General features: G+C 34.4%; 2 protein-coding genes across 5 annotated transcripts; one reads left to right on the top strand and one right to left on the bottom strand.

Annotated features, from left to right (window-relative positions):
- Positions 1-221: 221 nt before the first annotated feature.
- Positions 222-4,341, bottom strand: PEX13 (peroxin 13). The gene is made up of 5 exons (XM_022051709.2): positions 4,183-4,341; positions 2,091-2,327; positions 1,676-1,971; positions 969-1,061; positions 222-802 (listed from the first exon to the last, which is right to left on the bottom strand). The coding sequence occupies exons 1-5, from the start codon at positions 4,205-4,207 to the stop codon at positions 581-583; spliced, it is 873 nt and encodes a 290-aa protein (XP_021907401.1). The 5' UTR covers positions 4,208-4,341; the 3' UTR covers positions 222-580.
- A 1,539-nt stretch (positions 4,342-5,880) lies between these two features.
- On the top strand, positions 5,881-17,100 carry LOC110821590 (histone H2A deubiquitinase (DUF3755)). Of its 4 annotated transcripts, none has more exons than XR_015817785.1 (8): positions 5,881-6,377; positions 11,282-11,381; positions 12,898-12,963; positions 14,242-14,359; positions 14,653-14,735; positions 15,489-15,550; positions 16,334-16,466; positions 16,593-17,100. XR_015817785.1 is itself a non-coding variant. In XM_022051475.2 (7 exons), exons 1-7 carry the CDS (start codon positions 6,130-6,132, stop codon positions 16,696-16,698), a joined length of 792 nt encoding a protein of 263 aa, XP_021907167.1. In that variant the 5' UTR covers positions 5,881-6,129; the 3' UTR covers positions 16,699-17,100. The 4 variants fall into 4 exon arrangements, 2 of the variants coding, with proteins under 2 accessions (XP_021907167.1, XP_021907170.1); XR_015817786.1 differs by having other exon boundaries at positions 16,584-17,100; XM_022051475.2 differs by lacking the exon at positions 16,334-16,466 and having other exon boundaries at positions 16,584-17,100.
- The last annotated feature ends 34 nt before the right edge of the window (positions 17,101-17,134 follow it).

The raw sequence follows: 17,134 nt of genomic DNA, 5'->3' as shown, positions 1-17,134 counted from the left end.
AAAAATAAATAATGCTTGTTATTACTTCTTGGGGGTTTTGTTCAAAACCATTCGTTTCTTTTGAAGAAAACTTGTTTTATTATTTATAGCCCTATGAGGTAAAAAATGATCCACGTCCAAAAAATACAGCAAAAAATATAAATAATCCATTGCTTTATCGGTCTAGAAGTCTTCTAGATCATCGAATATCAACTAGCGAAAGGCAACGGTGACAAGAGCAATCATAGTAATTCCACATTAAATTATCATATTTTATCCTTAAAATTGGCAGGTCTACAAACAAATCCCCTTTTTCCAGTATTATTTTGATCTACAGCCATATTTTCTACTGTAACACTGCACAAACAATTCTGCCTGTCTATTACACTCTTTTCTGAAAACATTTTGAGGGGGGAGAGAAAGAGAGAGAGAGAGAAAATATTATTCAAGACGTAACAAAGAACAATCGAAGCTTGGACGTCCAACTCATGTAGCCTATGTAGTATTGAGCAACACTGCTCCAATTGCACTCCTGCATCCATGGTTTTCAACTTCTTCACGTTTTCCAGCTGATGACGGACAGACACCATATGATACCAAACTAGCCGCTGGCATCTCCACCCCATACATTATCCCATGCACCGGTCGGTCCACCCTTAGGCCCCTCGATATAATTCTGATTGCCATGAGGGTTATGGGGACCCAGGAGAGGGTGACCATCAGGTCCCACAGGATTGATTTTCCTTGGTTTTGTTTTGACTCCTAGTAGTCTCAACACAAATCTGGCTAACTCCCCATATAGTAATCCCGTACGATCAAACAGCTGCAGAAGATGATGTTATGTCTCAAATAAGCTACAGCTTCTTCAACGCAAAACATTTTATTGATTATTTGACATTGTTACTTCATAAGAAGCCAACTGAATGCCAACAAAATAATCTTGAATAGCATTTAAGCAAATAGGAAAATCCATAAGAAAATAGCACCACCTGAAGAAGAGCAGACATAAACATGTGGAATGCCTGGGTATTCTGGTCTATCAGAATTGCTATCCTGCCGAAGAAGTTTACAACACCTTGCATCTGCTCATCATCAAAGGATTAAGTAAATTGAGACTTTTACCTCAAAATAAATAAAAGTAATACATGGAACCCAAATTTCTTTTTACATCCATTACAAAATGGAGTAAATTGTCTTCTTTGCTCCACATAGATTGGGACTACAATGCACCAGGCTTCAGTCTATTAGTGCACTACCAAAAATATCCTAACAAAAAATATAAGGTGGTCTAGGTATTCAAAATTATTCCGACTAAGGTTAGACCACCCTTCTCCTTGATTGGGACCATTCCTAATTTCAATCAGGCAATAATTCACACAGATAACATGAAATGCTGAAACCTTTCATTCGGAGGTGTAAGTTTTAACTCCACAACCAAGGAAAAAGAAAGATAAAAAGCACCCAGGAACTTCAGAGCATTATCATAAATCAAAAGCATTGCAACTCATAAAGAGGCAGCATTTAAAAACCTCTCTCTTAGAGAAAAGAATAAAAAAACACAATGCAACTTTACATTATAGATTGTTAGCAATCCCACTATGTTGAAATACCACATGCAATTATCAGCGCTGGTAAACTAAAATCAAACTTTAGGAAAATAAGAGCCATTCTGCCACCAAAAAAAAATCTTCCTTACCACCCGGAGGAATGAAATCCAAAAGCCTGGTGGAGAAGATGGAGCATCATATGGATTATTGGGATCTTGACCACCATATGGACCCATGCCCATTCCATAACCACCCATTGGACCCCCAAAACCCCCACCATACATTCCCCCACCATACGTACCACCACCATATAGGCCCCCATAACCACCTCTATACATACCATTTCCATACATCCCACTACCATAAGACCCTCCTAGTCCACCATAAGATGAACCGTACGTGCCTGAACCATACCCTGAACCGTAACCTAGACCAGAGCCATAGCCTGCATTGAACAAGTTAAATGAAGTGGCTTCTCAGTGAAAACCACGAAACTAAAAGTTATGAAAACTATTTTACAAGGAATAGAGAGCTGTTGTTATCATAACAAGTCTGCAAACTCACCTCCACCTCCATAACTGCCTCCATAATTTTGCTGCTCCCAGGGTCTGGTGGGAACAGATCTACCAAGAGAGTTTCTATTAGCAACTGTATTCCTATCGGCAGTAGAAACAATTTCACCAGGTTTGGCAGTTCCAGAAGCCTCTACTACATCACTAGTGCTCCCTGCTGATGGTGGCTTAAATGGAGTAGCACCAGATGAGGCCCCAGCTTGTTCCCAAGGCTTAGGAGGACTGCCACCTGCAATGGAACGACAAGTTATACATACATTATAAAAGAATGCTGAGCATTCTTAGACAAAAATGAAAGAGACGGATATTCATCAACCCTCACTTTTCCCTCAAAAATGTATTTCTTTCCATTTCCCCAGTTGTGAGAATGCTGAGGAAATGAAAAAACTGAAGAATTTTAAGAAAACTTGTCCATGTTACCCCAATGATGTAATTTATTTTTTTCTTAGTAAACCCTTGCAAGCCTTAAGCAAAAAAAAAAAAATTACAACGCCCATATCCTTCCCTTTTCCTAATTTTTAGTTATCCAAAAAAAGAGGTGCATATTCCCTTTCTTTTGCTTTAAAAAAAAATCATTTTCTTTCCTTTCATTTTCTCTACTAATTTCTATTCGAACGTATTATAATGTATGGATTGAAGAAAGATAGAAGAGGCTCAAAAACAAACAAGGATGTTCAACATTCTTTGCTTTTTGATGAAAAATAAAAGACATGAATAGAAAGAGGATGCTTGCCATCCCTTACTTTCAGTCCGAACATGGTTTTCTCATCTCCCCAAATTGAGAGAAAAGCAGAGGAGAAGAAAGTGCTTAAAATTCAAGGGATGATTTGTCTATTTGATAGTTATTTTGTTAATAAATGTTACAACTGGAATGAAATATCCATTATAATGTATTTTCTTTTCTTTCCTTTACACACCAGACCAAACAAAAGATTATAGTGGATTCTCTGTTTTCTTTCCTTTTGCAATTTTCGGTTATCAAAAGAAGGAAGCTTGTTCCTTTTCCTGTCTTTTTTCTTTGCTTTCTTTTACTTTATTTACTTATCTGTATTTCTAGTATCAAAGATAAGGTGAAAACACAACAAAAGTTTCTAGAAAACATTACAGTAATTCTGGAGAAGTCATTCACCAAATGCAAGTAATATACAGTGATGTAGAAATATATTGTTGGGACCATGAGATCAGTGAGTCCAATGCTTCACAAGAGAAAATCATTTTTTTACCAGATAGACACTAATGAGTTATCACATTCCCGATAACAGCTTGACATTCATGTAAATTGAGCAATGAAATCTATGGACTGGGATGTTTATCAACACATTCATATAAAACATGATATGGTACCTATGTAAACCAATTATGTAAGGTAATTTTTCTATTTAGCATACCATCTCCAACTTTGGATGGCATCAGATGCTATGAATATAAGAAAACCCACAGGAATGGAAAGGGATAAAGGAGAACGACGAACATAAAAAAGGTTAGAAAGGTTAAACAGCCAAGATCAAAGCGCCCCTATTGACCAACATTAAAGCTATTAGTTCTGAAAAAATGACACCTCCCGCCCAATAATTCTCCCGTCACTAGCCAAAAAAAACCAGCTACTCTTAACACGGTAATACCCACTTTGAATATGCAATTTGCTTGTGAAAATATTACCATCAACCAGGCCTGTTAAGGTACGATAGAGCGCATATCTGTGTCATCGATACAATTGCCTGTTCCACTACCGCCATAAGCCAAGTAGATAAGAAGATTAAAAATAACCTAAAGAAGAAACCGTCAAAACGTTCCCCTTATAATATGAACCGAACCCTAAACTTCAAGATAACATTTCCCTCGTCGCCCAAACAGAGAAAAAAAAAAAAAAACAACAGTCCAACCGATAAACGAATTAAAATTCCAGCCTTCGCGCAATCGATAAAGGAAATCCAATTCAAAGCCAAATAACATCAAGATAACATCAAGTTCAAATCCAAACAAACCGAGTGTCCATAATAAAAGTCAAGGATAAAATGAAGTGAAATCTGATCAGTACGCAAAAAGTTAACGCAAAAGAAGTGAAGCCGAAAGCAAACGCGAACCTGATTGCGGCGGATTGGATTCCATGAGCTATTAATTTTGAGGGTTTTTTCTTTTTGTTCCTAAATTTTGAGGACTTCGTTATCCCGAACGCCCACCTCAAAGAGGAGGAGACAAAAAGATACAGTCCTCTCGCGTTGACACTTTGTGGACAAAACGGGTCATTTAAAAAACATAAAACGGAACGGAGCCAAACACATTTTTATTTTTGTTATTTTTTTAATTTTTAAAAGCACTTGTTATCCTTTTAATCATACCGTGTTATGTTAGCTGGTAGTTAGTCGTTTACTTTTAATTTTTTATTATATTATATTAATCTTAGTTTATTATATTGTTTATATTCTTAATATTTTACAATTTATATTTTAATAATGTATTTCCATAACTAAAGTTTGTGCTAATTTTTTAAATTCAATTTAAAAGAAGTATATTTATTATTTTCAAAATTGAATATTTTAGATTTTACGGTGCATTATTTAATAACAAAAAAATGTCACCTATTTATGTTTCAACTGGCGATTATAAGTGTAGTAAATTATTTTTTTAAAAGTAATTTTAAATTAAAAAAAAAAATTGATTTTACTTGTATATCTAATATAGATATAATATTATTGTAATTATTTAAACAGTATTAAGTATTTTAATAAATGATGTATTTTAATTTACGTTGTTTCAAATAATATTTATTTTAAACTATTGTTATTTTAGTTAAATATATTAAATTAATACATAATAACAACTAATAATAAATTTATTTATTAAAATTATTATTACTGCATACCGTACTCATCGAAAGCTAAAAATAAATTTTATTTTATTTAAAAATATTTATTTTTTAACTCAACTTTTATTTTCTTACAATAAAAATATAAATAGAAGTCTAATAAAAACTTAAAATCTACAAAGTTAAAATATATATAACTTTGAGTTTAGTTGAAATATTAAAATCACTATAAGACCTAACGGAATTACAACTCTCTCCTACACTATATTATCTTAAAATCAAATACATCTAATTTCAAATTTTATCAAGTAAAAATAAAAATAATTAAAATATAATAGACATAAAAAAATAAAAATAATAATATAATTTGAAGTTAATTTCGTGTCAAACTTTAGTTATAATTTTAAGTTAATATTTATACTCAAATTAAGTGAAGTGCTTTTGTACTTTCTTAACTAATATATAAAAATCAAGTATATAAATTATTTGTAACTCCATGCATTAAAACAAAATTTTAATTATCATTCATAATATTAGTCAATAAAGTTAAGAGTATATTGAATTTTAATGTATCAAATTAAAGTGTAAATTTTTACATATAAAAAATAAAGTGTTATTTCTAATTTTGTGATTGATCAACTTATAAATAATAAAAATTAATAGCACAAATATACAGTTATAGTTATGAAATTATACATGTAAATTTTTATTATGACATTCAATAATTAAAAATAGAGAGAGTGAGATAACTGTAAAATAATTAATTTAATCTTAAAATACTTTTTCAGTATTCATCATTTTATATTTTTATTATAAAATTAAAATAAAATAGAAAATTTGTTATGAAATTATATAATTTAATATTATTCTTAATTTAGAGAAGAAATTTAAAGAAGGAAATCCTTAAATACAGTAAAATTTGAAGAAATAAAAATTCCCCCGCGTAGTAGAAAGGTAAATTAATCAGAAATATCAAGAAAAAAGGAGAATAATTGGAAAAGATTCCAGTTTCGGTTTGTCAACCATCCAAATTGTAAACTTGGCAATTGAAATTAACAACATCAGCAGTTGCTTGTTCCTATCTCCTCTTGGATTTTCTCCTCTCTGCCCTATACATACATATATCGACATACATGTATATGCATATGTATATTACAGCTACCAATTCGTTACCTTTATCCTACCAATTTGCTCAGTAGCTTACTAATTCATCTTTTGTTCATTGATGGCTGCGAGTGCGAACCCGTCAGGGAATAATCAGGAAGGTGCGTCGGGTCAGAAGATTCCTTCGTCTTCTTCTACGGCGACCAATAGCATTCCTGTGAATTCGAGCAGCAATGGGTTTAATAGCGGCTCCGGAGCCGCCGCTGGACCTGATAATTCTCAGACTATTGCTGCCTTGAGGCACAACTCGGGCATCTCCGTCGAATGGACCTCAGAAGAGCAGTCGATATTGGAGGATTTGCTTGCAAAGTAACTTATATTTTCTCTATATCTACAATTAACACACATGCTTATGCTCAGTGCTTTCCTTTCGTTTGTTGATGAAAGATGGTTCCTTTTCCCAGTTTCCTGTGTCTAGGTGTTTATTGGAAGATTGAACTGTGCGCGCCCTAGAGTCTGTTTGTATATTTTTTCTCTTAATCTTTTTTTGTTGGTTTTATTTATACTCTGCTGTTTTCTGAGAAATTGAAGGAGAAACCTATTTGTTTGGATTCCTGTTTTGGTCTTTAATTTGGTAATTTTCTTGCTGGCTATCATTATAAATGCAAATTGAGTGATTAATGTCTTGCAATTTTTTGTTCTATTTTGCTTTGTCTTAAGAAAGAAAAAATTTACCAACAGTTTTAGTACCCATGAAGCCTTTATATTAAATCTCGTGGGCAAATTATTTTTCTTATTTCTTCTGTTCCATACTTATAATATTTATCTGCTCATTTTGCTGGAGTTTTTTCATATTTCCATCTTTTTGTCTATCCATAATTGCAGCCATCCACTTCCTCTTGTCTGTAGCATATTGAAATGAGTGATTTAAGCTTTGAAAAAAATGTGAAAATCATGTTGAGGGAGGATTTACGTTTAATGCAGTAGCTAAGAATCTCCTGCTTAACCAGTCAAAGCAAACCCTTCACGTTAAGAAGTTTTACATGCTCCTATTTTGGTTTTGTCATTCTGAAAGATAGTAGATGAAAATCCACATGCCTTTCTTTCTGCTGGAGTTGGAATTGCATTAGAAAAAACTTTCCTTTGTAGCTTCTTGTATTTATGTTGTTTGGTATTTTGAAATTCTATATTTACTATGGGAATGAAGGATCACCAGGTGTTAAAAAAGGAAGAGCTATTGCTAATTGCTTGGTGATATTCAGATCCTAATATTCTTTTATTTTGTTGGTGGCACACTGATCTCAACAATCTGTCTTCTCGCATCACAGACCAATCAACGTTAGAAACCTTCATCTTAGGAAGTTTTACAGGCCTCTATTTATTAGATTTTGTCGTTAGGCATGATGATAGATGAAAATCCTGGTGCTCTTTTTGGGCATTGGTTTGGAACTGAACACGAAATGTTCCCTTTCTGGCATCTTGTATTTATGTTGTTTCAATATTACGAGATTCTATATTTACTATGCGAATGAAGAATCTCCAGATCCCAAAAAAGGAATACCTACTGTTATATTCAGATTCTCATTATAAATGCAATTTGAGTGATTAATGATCTTGCAATTTTTTGTTTTATTTTGCTTTGTCTTAAAAAAGAAAAAATTTACAAACAGTTTTAGCACCCATGAACCCTTTATATTCAATCTCATGGGCAAATTATTATTCTTATTTCATCTGTTCCATAATTAGATAATATTTATCATGCCCATTTTGCTGGAGTTTTTTCATATTCCAATCTTTTTGCCAATCTATAAGTTGTAGGCATCCATTTCCTCTTCTCTGTAGCATATCGGAATGAGTGACTTAAGCTTTGAAAAAATGTAAAGAGTTAGTGTTGAGGGATGAATTTATGTTTAATTCAATAGCTAATGATCTCCTGTTTAACCAGTCGAAGCAAACCCTTCACGATAAGAGTTTTGCATGCTCCTAGTTTAATTTAGTCATTAGGAACGATAATGTATGAAAATCCACATGCTTTTCTTTCTGCCAGAGTTGGAATTGCATTAGAAGAAACTTTCCTTTGTAGCTTCTTGTATTTATGTTGTTTTGGTCTTTTGAGATTCTATATTTACTACATGAATTAAGGATCACCACGTCTAAAAGAAGGAAGAGCTATTGCTAATTGATTGGTTCTATTCAAGTCCTAATATTCTTTTGTTTTGTTGGCGACATGATGATCTCAAGCAATCTGTCTTCTTGCATCACAGACCAATCAACATGAGAAATCTTCATCTTAGGAAGGTTTATCAAGCCCCTATTTATTAAAATTTGTCATTAGGAATAATGATAGATGAAAATCCTTGTTCTTTTTTTTGCATTAGTTTGGAACTGAACAAGAAATATTCCCTTTATTTTATTTTTTCGAGATAAAAAGAATGTATTATAAATTATATGGCACAAAGAGGGTGCCACCCATAAATAAAATATTTACATCTTAATTAATAAGTCAATGACATTCCCAAAATTTTTTCACCTATAGATGCCATGGTCCAAAATTTAAAAACCCAAAAAACATGTATCCATCTATCTCTAATTCTAACCATTTTTTCCCTTAACACTCTTCAAATGCTCTATTGTTCTTCTCTTTCTACGCTGCCCAAAAAATAGTCAAAGGAATAAGGTTTACATATTTCTTCTTTGTACAAATCCCATCTCAAGCCCATAGTTTATCTCTAACTATACCTGTAATACTTATCCCCAACAGATGTGGACCATAGTTCAAATATTGTAGACCACTGGACATCAAAGAAGAATGTGATTACAAGATTCAGCAGCTCTATTGCACATATAGCAACTGTTTATTAGGATTTTACCCATTCTCGTCAACTTGTCAATGATTAGAATACATTCTCATCCCACTTCTTATGCTAAGATATTTATTCTTGGAGATGCCTTCACTTTTCAAATCTGTTTAGCAGGGAACCTAACCACTTCCCTAACCCTCTTAACCAGATAATTATAAAATGATTTAATAGTGAACTCTACATTCTTCTTCAGTTTCCACACAACCCTATCCTTACTGTCACTCAATTGTACATTGGACAATAGCTGGAGCAACGCCTCATATTCTTCTAATTCCCAATCGTTAAGATTCTTTGAGAAATTCATATTCCAAACCCTTCTACCACCCTCCCCTCTGAACACATCCTCCGCCCCCATATTCTTCTCTTGAGTAATAGTATAAATCCTTGGAAATTGATTCCTGAGACTACCATTCCCTATTCATTCGTCATCCCAAAATCAGATTTTATTCCCCCTCCCTAGTTTCCATTGAATACGCTCCAAAAACTATTGTCTCCTCATACCTATCTTCCTCCACAAATCCATCCCATGAGACCTCACAACCTCTCTACCTTCATGCCCCAATGTGCATCAATAACTCTCTTCCACAATCCCCCCTCCTCCTTCAAGTACCTCCATAACCACTTTCCTTCCAAGGCCATATTCATGTTAACAAATGATCTAAGCCTCAAACCCCTTAACCCCAAAGACTTCTTTACTCATCCCATTTTCCCACGTGATATCTTCTATTCCCCTTATCATCCCCTTAAAGGAACCGACGTTGAATGTTTTCCAGCTTTTTTACGACCTTCACAGGAATAGTCAATGCAAATAAAAATATATAGGAAGATTGATGAGAATCAACGTCCCACCTTTAGACAAATAAATTCTCTTCCACTCAGCAAGTCTTATCTTGAACGTCTCAATCCAATGGTCCCATGTACCCAAATCTTTATATCTTGCCCTCAATGGGAGCCCTAGATACTTGATGGGAGCTGTATAAATTTACAACCCAAAACCACCGCAAGTCTATCCCCATCCCCCTATCACCAAGCTTCACCATTTCAGATTTATTCAGTTTAATATTCAACCTAAAAACAGCTTGAAAACACCAAAGAACACATCAGAGGTTCAATATCGTCATTTCCTTGGGTTGACAGAAAATCAATGTGTCATCAGCAAAAATAAATGCAATATCTCCACTTGATGACCACCTCTACCCACCTTCACTCCCTCCAACAACTCCTGCTCCCTTGCTTTCTCCAACAATCTACTCAACACTTCCATGACTATAATAAACAAAAGGGGAGATTAAGGGTCTTCCTTCCTTAGATCTCTAGACGCCCTGAGAAAATAAGAAGATTCTCTATTAACCATCACTGCAAAGGAAGACGTTATAATGCACACTTTCATCCACCCCCTCCGTTTTCTCTTAAAACCCATCCTACCCGACATATGATCAACAAACTCCAATTTACATGGTCTTATGCTTTCTTCGTATCTAGTTTAATTATAATACCCTCCTTACTATTGCCCACTACCTCATCCATCACTTCATTAGCACCATGACTACATTTAGAATTTGTCTATCCTTCACAAGTGCATGCTAACTCTCACCAATCACTTCCCTTAGCACCAAAGGCAATTGCTTAGCCAACACTTTGGAAATGAGCTTGTAAATGCACCATACCGAGTTGATGCTCACCTCACAAGAAATATTCCCTTTATAGCATCTCATATTTATGTTGTTTCAATATTATATGATTCTATATTTATTATGTGAATGAAGCATCTCCACACCCCAAAAAAGGAATAGCTATTGTCAATTGGTCAGTTATATTCAAATTCTCATAATTTATTACTCTGTTGGCGGCACAATGGATTCGGGCAATCCGTGTTCTGCTGTTGTAACCAAATCAATATTAGAACATCTGTTGGCGGCACAATGGTTTCAAGTAATATGTGTTCTGCTGTCGTAACCAATCAATATTAGACCATCTGTTGGTGGCACAATGGTTTCCAGCAGTCTGTGTCCGCTGTCATCCAATCAAATATTAGACAATCTGTTGGCGGCACAATGGTTTCGAGCAATCTGTGTTCTCCTGTCGTAACCAATCAATATTAGAAGATCTATTGTCGGCACAACAGTTTCGAGAAATCTGTGTTCTGCTGTCATAACCAATCAATGTTAAACCATTACTCGGGAAAAATATATAAATAGATCTGGTTCTCTAATACCGTGCATAATTATATGTCTTGTCTAGGGCTAAAGTATTTGATAACCTTTGAGACTGAGATTTGTGCTTATTTGAGGATGAGTTGTGAGAACAGTGGTGCACTTCATCCTGTGGGTATATTTGGGGACATTTTAATTTTTGATCTGATCGCCAATCTGTACTCTTTTTTTTATATTTGCTGGGCATCGGTGTTTGCAGAGATGATGCAAAATCAGCTGTAGTTCGCTATGCTAAGATTGCTATGCAGTTAAAGAACAAGACAATTCGGGATGTGGCACTGCGTTGTCGATGGATGACTGTGAGTTTCCAGTTTTAATTGGTTTACATTTTATTATTGATTCTTTCACGCTCTCTCATCTTTTTTTTTTCTTTTTTCTGTTTGAAAAAGATTAGTTCTCTTCATCAACGGCTTTGTTCTGGCATTAACTTGTTCAACTTGCCTAAACTTTCCCATAAGCTAAATCTTAGCATTCCATAATCCTTAAATTCTGAGGGAGCCACCAAGCTTGGTAGGATCTTGGTCAAAATACAGTTTGTAGAATGTTTATTTTTTATGCTTCAGCCAATGTGTTTTCCATGGGTCCAAACGAATTTGAGAGCAAGAAACTAAAAGCTCACAACAGGCGAAGAAAGAATTCTCAACTTCCCTTGGAAAAGCAATTCATGTATGATATTTCCCTGATTGTATCATTACTAGACTCAGCCATGCTGGGCCCTATGTGATTAGATTGGGTCCGCACTTGTTTAAGGATCACAAAGAGTCTAAAGAAAGTATCTTCTAACCTGAATAAAGCAGTTGACTGTATTATATTTATTAGAAGCAGATTTCGAAGAGAAAGGTTTCCCCAGTGTTACTTTTTGATTGGGAAGCTACATGGTTTGTAATCCTTATTGTTGACAATATAATCTAATGAAGATCGGCCAGATGATGGTCAATGTGTATTTGCTTAGCCTGAGAGTGAGCAAATCCCTCCGCCTTCTAGGTCCATCGTGTCCCAAGGGTAGAGAACTGTGAGATTTAACTCTTAATCAGCTTAATCTCAGTTGGGTGGTTGGTAATTGCAGGTGAGTTGAAGGCATGGATGACATTAGCTCACAAACCTCAGAAGAAATGTTGCTTTCTTTATCCCTTAGCTATTTAATAAGTTATTTTGGACAGGAAGATATAGAAGATCTTTTGAGTTCATCAAATCTCTTCTTTTGATAGGATTAGAGACCACTAGTTCCTGATTTGTGTATTTTATTCAAGGGTTGTACTCTCTATTAGAGAGATGACTTTAGGGTACCTTAAGTTATTTGACTGGCTCTCTCTTGTTAATTTAGGTGGCACACTTTTATGCGTATGAATGACACTCTCCTTTCCCATCAAAAGAAAATTATATTCCTTAGAACACATTCCTACCTTGAGGAACTGCTGTTGATAAGTTGGTTAAGAGTCGTTGCAGTTCTGAGTATTGAAGGCTGTAGAAATCTGAAAATCTACATAGGATATAAATTTATGTGATATTAGCATTAAATATGTTTTTTTCTGTAAAACTATGGAAACTAGCAAATTAGGGGATATATGAGATTACACACAACATTAGTGAGGGTTTGAATATCAACTGCAAGAGGAGCTACTGGTTGTAAATATTTTACAGGCTATAGAATTGATGACCTGGTAATGGCCCATCTTTTCATATATTGGAAGGCAATCCTGCATTCCCTCTGTTTAGACGGTTTAAGACCTTATTAATGGGCATGCATTTTGGTGCTTAAATTTTTTAGTTATAAAGTGCATACTAAAGTTCTAACTGGTTACATGTTTTTTCCAGAAAAAGGAGAATGGCAAGAGAAGGAAAGATGACCATAATTCAGCAAGGAAAAATAAAGACAGAAAGGTTTACTGTTCTATACTCTCTGCTATTAGTATTTGTTTATGCTTGCATTTCTTGCCACTCTTTTATTTTTAAAGATAGTTGCTTTAGTAGATATTGTGACTTGTAAAGTCTACACAAAAGCATAGATATATGAAAGAATTTATTCACTTATTCTTTTCTTTTCTATTTGGTGTATGTTATTGCTCAAAAGGAGTGGAGTAGATTTGCGCTTACTAACTTTTAAAAGTTAAAAGAAGGTTTTTGAATATAATGGTTTTTTATTCATTTATGGTGGTTTGTTAAGATGGTTTACTAGTTTTTTTTTTTAAAGTAACAAAGGATTATTATCTTTTTGAAATAACAAAGGATTGTTATCTTGTATGCATGGAAATGAGAGGATGTTGTTTGGCAAGTTCCTAAAAGCAGTAGGAAAAAATTGATGAGTTAAAATGGTTCTTTGACTGTATGAATGCATTGGCATCTGCCCTTTCTGATTTTATCTTATCAACATTGACTTGTTTAGGTTTCCAAGATCAATAAATTCTTTGTTAAACTCACCATCACATATGGGATTTTCCTAATATCATGAATTGATAAATAGGCATGCTACAAGATTTAAGAAAAAATAGTGAATAGCAAAATCATTACTAGACTTATTTGAGAAAGTAGCATTGAAAAGAATTTGTTGCAATGGTGGCAACATTTTTGAAAGAGTCTAACATGGACAATGTTATCAGAATAATTTTTTGGTACATCTGAAAAATGTTGCAGAACATAAGTGCATAATGCTGTCACTTATGATGAACTTTTTTTTTTTTTTAAACTTAGCACATATTGTTAAAGCACCTAGAAGATGCCATGCTTGAATACTTTTGCTCAAGTAATTTTTTCATTTTTATCTACCTCCTTACTAGAGCATGTTTGATGGCTTATTGTGTTTCCAAGTCACCATGATGCTTTACAGCATGGAGCAATGTGGCTTATATGGCATGTATTCGAGTCTGTGAGACAGAAGCAACTGCATTATGTGAATTAAGTTGTTTCTGATTTCAGATTTATAAACTTAAGTAGATTTTTTGAAAAACAAAATTTAGTGATGGCAATCCATGAATCCAATATGATCCTGCTTTCATTTGACTGGTTGCATCTGTTTCCACCTTCTCCTCCCCCTTTCTCCTCCAACTCCAACGAAAAAGAAAAGACAAAGGCGGGGCCAAAATCGCGTATCTTTAAGTCTTTTACGAACTTGATTTGTCGTATTATACTATGTTTTTGTTTTCATGGTTGTATGTTTCACAGGAAAAGGGCACGGATTCTCTGGCAAAATCATCATCCCAGTTAAGTACTCGTCCAAATGGTCCTTCATTTGTTCCACCAATGGTTGCTATGGACAATGATGATGGCATTTCATTTAAAGGTGTGTACAGGTGTTCACTGAGGGTGGAAGATTGTTACTTAGTCATTGATCCGAAAGTAGTGTAATAGATTTTGGTTTTTCAGTTAAGGTTTTTTTGGTTCCATCAGAAAGTAGAATATTTTGGTATTAACTATGGTTTTACATAAACTTGCTTTTATTTGATCTATGCTAGACTATGAGTTGGTTTGCATGACTATTTATTTGAGAGTGGCAACATGTTAAAATTTTGAACTAATAGTTTTGCCTGTTATAGTCATGGTTGGTTTAAGATTGACATTGCATGTTTTTGTCAGCCATTGGCGGTGTCACAGGAGAGCTTCTTGAGCAAAATGCTCAAATGTTTAATCAAATTTCAGCAAATTTTGCAGCTTTCCAGGTGAAGTTTTAATATCATTTTGATTGTCTACACATATTATGCTCTTACCAGTTTTCTTTACTTCCTTATCCCCTTCCTTTGGCTATTTCTATTTCTTGTGTAGATCTTGCTTTAGTTGTTGACAAGCATAAATTAGATAGTTGTGACCTAGGAAGGGAGAACCGTGCAGCTATTGTTGGTCCAGCATTGTCTTGAGTAGTTTACTGGAATTAGTCGGAACATCACTATTTTCCTGGATCTTTTATTGTTACACTGAATTTTTCTCTACAATCTAGTTAAGAGTTCATTGTACAAGTTATGAGTAAGTGAAATGTACTAGTTGGAGCTTTAAATTTCTAATAAGAAGTTTCTAGAGATTCTCTTTATTCTTCTTCTTCTTCTTCTTTTGGCCAATGAGCGACCGCTCGTTTTTAGATACTGAGGGAGTTGATAAAAAATACAAAGCCTTACCCCCCATAGTTGCTGGGGAGAAGTTATCATTGAGCCCAAGGTTCTTTAGTGTTTCTTGGGATTATCTTAATTATTAGGTAAATGAGACAGGATAATGTGGGCTTGTCTTTGATGTTCCATTAATATATAACAGGTATTAGCAATGTAAACTCTAGAGCAAGTTATCTGCCATTAGAGACTCATAATTTTAACATCTACCTGATTTATAAAATTTGTGGAATGATTTTGTCCTTTTGATTGCTTGTAAACTGTTGCCTTTTCTATCCAGCTGTGGATGACCTATGCTAACTTGTTTTCTGGCAGATACATGAAAACATCAACCTCTTCTGCAAAACTCGGGATAACATTTTCACAATCTTGAATGAGTATGCCATTACCTTCTGTGTCTGTCATGTCAAAGTCAGAAAATTCAGATACTTCTATCTTGGCATTGCATGTTTTTCCTCATTATCACATGGATCTGCATCTCTTTCAGTTCATCTGCATCATTATCAAGTCATTACTGTCATGTATATCAATTTTGTTGTGTTAGACTGAAGAGATCTTTCCTAGCCCGTTAAAATTATTTATAGGGATCTCATGGATGAAATGATGGACAATATTAGTGCAATGAGAAGCAGGTAGTTGTTGCATTTTGAGTTTTTGTCCACTCAGTAAATACATAGGATGATGGAGAGCGCATTTGCTGAATGGCTTAGGTTAACCTCAAAGGGAATATATTTATGGAGCTTAATTACTGAGAATAAATCTGACATTAGTTCTGAGAAAATTAATTGTCAGATCAGATAAAGAGAGCGAGAGGATATTCTAGCTTTAACGTGTGGACATTATATTTCCAATAGTGGTAATTACTGGTAAACATAAACTGCATGAGGAATAGTTTCTACAATAATATTTGTTATTGGCAGCATCGATTGCCCTTTCCACTAAAAGAAGGACCACAAAGTAACAGGTTTTAAGTTGGTTTCCAATTTACAGAAGTCGGAGGAGGAAGAAGATAATCTTGCTTTAAGATGTGGAATTATTATTTTGTTCCTTGTTAAAAATGAAGAGCATGAGAATTTTATGCAAAAAAATGCTTGAAAGGCTTTATGATTGATTAAGGTATTCAACTTGGTTAAAATCGGCTATGACTTCTTGATTGGTAGATTTCAAGGTCTTCAATGCCGATTATGATTAGAAAAGGAAGGATAGGGAGGGCTTCCTGCTCTATATGCAGTAACTGATAGAGCACTCCTTAGAACGGGAAGGACTAGGCGGGCTTCCTACTTTTTATATCTTGTATGCACTTACTGATGCAAGCACTGTTTAGATGTTTCATCGTTCTTTTGTTATTTATGTGCTTTTGTGCTGAAAAAAAGTTGAGTATATTGATAAAAATATTCTGATCTGGACAAGGTTCTGCAGCTTGAATGACATGCCGGAAATAATGAAGCAGATGCCTCCACTCCCAGTTAAGGTGAACGAAGAGCTGGCAAACTCCATTCTTCCCCGACCACCCCATCAGAAATGAAATCATGATTTCGGGAATTATTGATGATGTTGCAGCCCATTTCCCTGAAGTTAGGAGATCTCAACTCAAATAAAAAAAAAAAAAAAAGAAAGAATAAATTGGGCAATTTTCTTGTAACTGTTGGAAAAGCGCATCTGCCCACTGTTTTGGTTATATGACTGAAGGAGTTTAATTTTACTTCTAGTGGTCTGACGTTGTTTTCGTTGATGAATTATTTTTGGGAGAGTAGTTGCCCGTGTAGTATGTGAATACTTAGTCTTGTAGGGAAAAATCTGACTGTAAAAATTAAAAATTAATTTTAGGTTTCAATGGAAGAGATAAGCAAGCAGTTTGGTGGAACCTGTTAGACTTTATTGCTTCTGGTAAAACATAATTCTTATGAAATATATACCCATTTCAGCATTGCTGTGTCTTGAGCATAAATAATAGCACAATT

This window comes from Carica papaya, chromosome 3 (genome assembly GCF_054855325.1).
Source record: "Carica papaya isolate Zhongbai chromosome 3, ASM5485532v1, whole genome shotgun sequence".
Classification (NCBI taxonomy): domain Eukaryota; kingdom Viridiplantae; phylum Streptophyta; class Magnoliopsida; order Brassicales; family Caricaceae; genus Carica; species Carica papaya.
Note: the sequence above shows the minus strand (reverse complement) of the source record. Positions and strands in the feature narration are given on the sequence as shown.